Source organism: Triticum urartu, chromosome 1A, assembly GCF_056163025.1.
Source record: "Triticum urartu cultivar PI428250 chromosome 1A, HENAU_Tu73, whole genome shotgun sequence".
Lineage (NCBI taxonomy): Eukaryota > Viridiplantae > Streptophyta > Magnoliopsida > Poales > Poaceae > Triticum > Triticum urartu.
The window spans coordinates 318,346,775-318,349,348 of record NC_141873.1 but is presented as its reverse complement, the minus strand read 5'-3'; the positions used below and the strand labels follow the sequence as shown (position 1 = coordinate 318,349,348).

The 2,574-nt window shown below is 60.4% G+C and overlaps 2 protein-coding genes across 2 annotated transcripts; both read left to right on the top strand.

The window, feature by feature from the left end:
- The first annotated feature begins 283 nt into the window (after positions 1–283).
- On the top strand, positions 284–958 carry LOC147991047 (uncharacterized). The gene is made up of 2 exons (XM_087538508.1): positions 284–671; positions 732–958. The coding sequence occupies exons 1-2, from the start codon at positions 284–286 to the stop codon at positions 956–958; spliced, it is 615 nt and encodes a 204-aa protein (XP_087394634.1).
- A 789-nt stretch (positions 959–1,747) lies between these two features.
- Positions 1,748–2,158, top strand: LOC147991046 (uncharacterized). Its single transcript, XM_087538507.1, has one exon. It carries the CDS (start codon positions 1,748–1,750, stop codon positions 2,156–2,158), a length of 411 nt encoding a protein of 136 aa, XP_087394633.1.
- Positions 2,159–2,574: the final 416 nt, after the last annotated feature.

Here is a 2,574-nt window from a genome sequence, read left to right as displayed (position 1 = left end):
CAAGCGCATCATGAGGGGCGACATCCCACCTCCTCCAGCCCCGGCTCCGGGAGCGAGGCAGCCGCCTCCACCTCCACCACTGCCCCCGGCCGGCGGTGCAATGCGCGACGACGCCTACCCAGCCGAGAACGCAACCTACGTCGTCTTCACCAGCCTCGGCGATGATACGATCAACGAGCGCCTCCTTCGGTAGGAGGTGAACGCCGTCATCCCAGCCAAGACAGAGTACATGCATTGGTCAGAGCGTCCGGTCACCTGGACTCGGCAGGACCACCCGGTCATCATGCCGAACCCGGGTGGTTACGCCCTCGTCCTCGGTCTCATAATCATCGCGCCTCGGCGCACGTGCAAGTTCTCCCGGGTGCTCATCGATGGCGGCAGCAGCATCAACATCCTCTACCGCGAAACCATGACCAAGCTCGGCCTCGAGGCCAAGGACTTGGAGCCGACCCGGACGGTTTTCCATGGCATCGTTCCCGGCCTCTCCTGCTCCCCGATCGGTCGGGTCCGGCTCGACGTCCTGTTCGGCGACAGCAGCCACTTTCGACGTGAGCCGATCTGGTTCGAGGTGGTGGACCTGTCCAGCGCATATCATGCGCTGCTGGGCTGGCCCGCGCTCGCCAAGTTCATGGAGGTTCCCCACTATGCCTACCTGAAGATAAAGATGCCGGGTCCAAAGGGCCTCATCACCATCACTGGCGACTAACGCAAGTCCGTGGAATGTGTCCGAGACGGCGCCAAGCTGGCCGAGTCGCTGGTCGTAGCCGAGGAGCGGCGCCTGCTCGACCGAATCGTCACCCTGGCCCAAGAGGTGTCGGCCGCACCCGCCCCGGACGAGGACCCGGCCGACGAGGCCTCGTTCAAGCCCTCCAAGGAAACCAAGAAAGTGAAGCTGAACCCGGAAGACTCTAGCTGCAGCAAGTACGTTGTCGTAGGCACCCGCCTCGACAGCAAATAGGAAGGCGAGCTCGCCGGCTTCCTTCCTAAGAATCGGGATATCTTTGCATGGACCCCAAAGGACATGTCGGGTATCCCGAGGAAGTACGCCAAGCACAAACTCCACGTCTGCAAGGACGCCAAGCCCGTCCGTCAACCCCTGCGGTGTTTTTTCGAAGAGAACGGAAGGACCATCGATGAAGAGGTTGCCAAGCTTCCAGCTGCCGGCTTCATCATGGAAGTATTTCACCCCGAGTGGCTGGCCAACCCAATCCTCGTTTTGAAGAAGAACAAGACCTGGCGCATGTGTATCGACTACACCAGCCTGAACAAGGCCTACCCAAAAGACCCGTTCGCCCTCCCACGGATCGACCAAGTCATCGACTCCACTGCCGGGTGTGAGCTCCTGTCCTTCCTGGACGCTTACTCCGGCTATCACCAGATCAAGCTGGACCCGGCCGACGCCCTGAAGATGTCCTTCATCACGCCCTTTGGGGCGTATTGCTACATCACCATGTCTTTCGGCTTGAAGAACATCGACGCCACCTTCCAGCGCTGCATGCAGAAATGCCTGCTGCCGCAACTCGGCCACAATATCCACGTCTACGTGGACGACATCGTGGTGAAGACCAAGCAGCACCTCACGCTCCTCGACGATCTGAAGGAGACCTTCACCAACCTGCGTGAGTACAAGGTCACGCTCAACCCATAGAAATGCGTTTTCAGCGTCCCGGCCGAAAAACTACTCAGCTTCGTCGTCTCGGAGCGCGGCATTGAGGCGAACCCGGAGAAAATCAAGGCCATCGAGCGCATGCGCAAGCCGGCCCGGCTGCGCGATGTCCAGAAGTTCACCGGCTGCTTGGCCTCGGTCAGCCGGCTGGGCAAGAGGGCCCTGCCCCTGTATCAGCTGATGAAGAAGACGACGCTGTTTGAATGGAACGACCATGTGAATGAAGCTTTCCGGGATCTCAAGCGCATGCTCTCCACCGCACCAGTCCTGGCCGCGCCGGCCGAGAAGGAGCCATTGTTGCTCTATATCGCCGTGACCTCGCGGTCGGTCAGCACGGTGACGGTGGTCGAGCAACCAGAGAAGGACAGGGTCCAAGCCGTCCAACGTCCCGTCTACTACCTGAGCGAGGTAATCTCCGCCTCGAAGCAGAATTATCCGCACTACCAAAAGATGTGTTACGGCGTGTACTTCACCGTCAAGAAGCTAAAGTAGTACTTCCAAGAGCATGTCATCACCATGGTCAGCACCGCCCCTCTCGGTGACATCATCGGGTGCCGGGATGCCTCTGGTCGAGTCGCCAAGTGGGCGCTCGAGCTGGCCGGCCATACCATCCTCTACGAGCCCCGCACCACGATCAAGTCCCAAGCTTTGGCCGACTTCCTCGTCGACTGGACCGAAACCCAATACCTGCCACCGCCACCAGACTCAATGCATTGGCGCATGCACTTCGACGGCTCGAAGATGCGACTCGGCCTGGGGGACGGCATAGTGTTGTCCTCCCCCAAGGGCGGACGGCTCAAGTACGCACTACAGCTCCACTTCGCCGCCTCCAACAACGTCGCCGAGTACGAAGCCCTTGTGCACAGCCTCTGGCTTCCAAGGAACTCGGCATCCGGCGCATCCTGTGC

Bases quoted from the DNA above. Each gene is read 5' to 3' on its own strand.
- LOC147991047 (XM_087538508.1), top strand. From the start codon at position 284: ATGCCGAACCCGGGTGGTTACGCCCTCGTCCTCGGTCTCATAATCATC. The intron at 672-731 runs GTCCAAAGGGCC...AATGTGTCCGAG, and splicing joins CCTGAAGATAAAGATGCCGG to ACGGCGCCAAGCTGGCCGAG.
- LOC147991046 (XM_087538507.1), top strand. From the start codon at position 1,748: ATGCGCAAGCCGGCCCGGCTGCGCGATGTCCAGAAGTTCACCGGCTGC.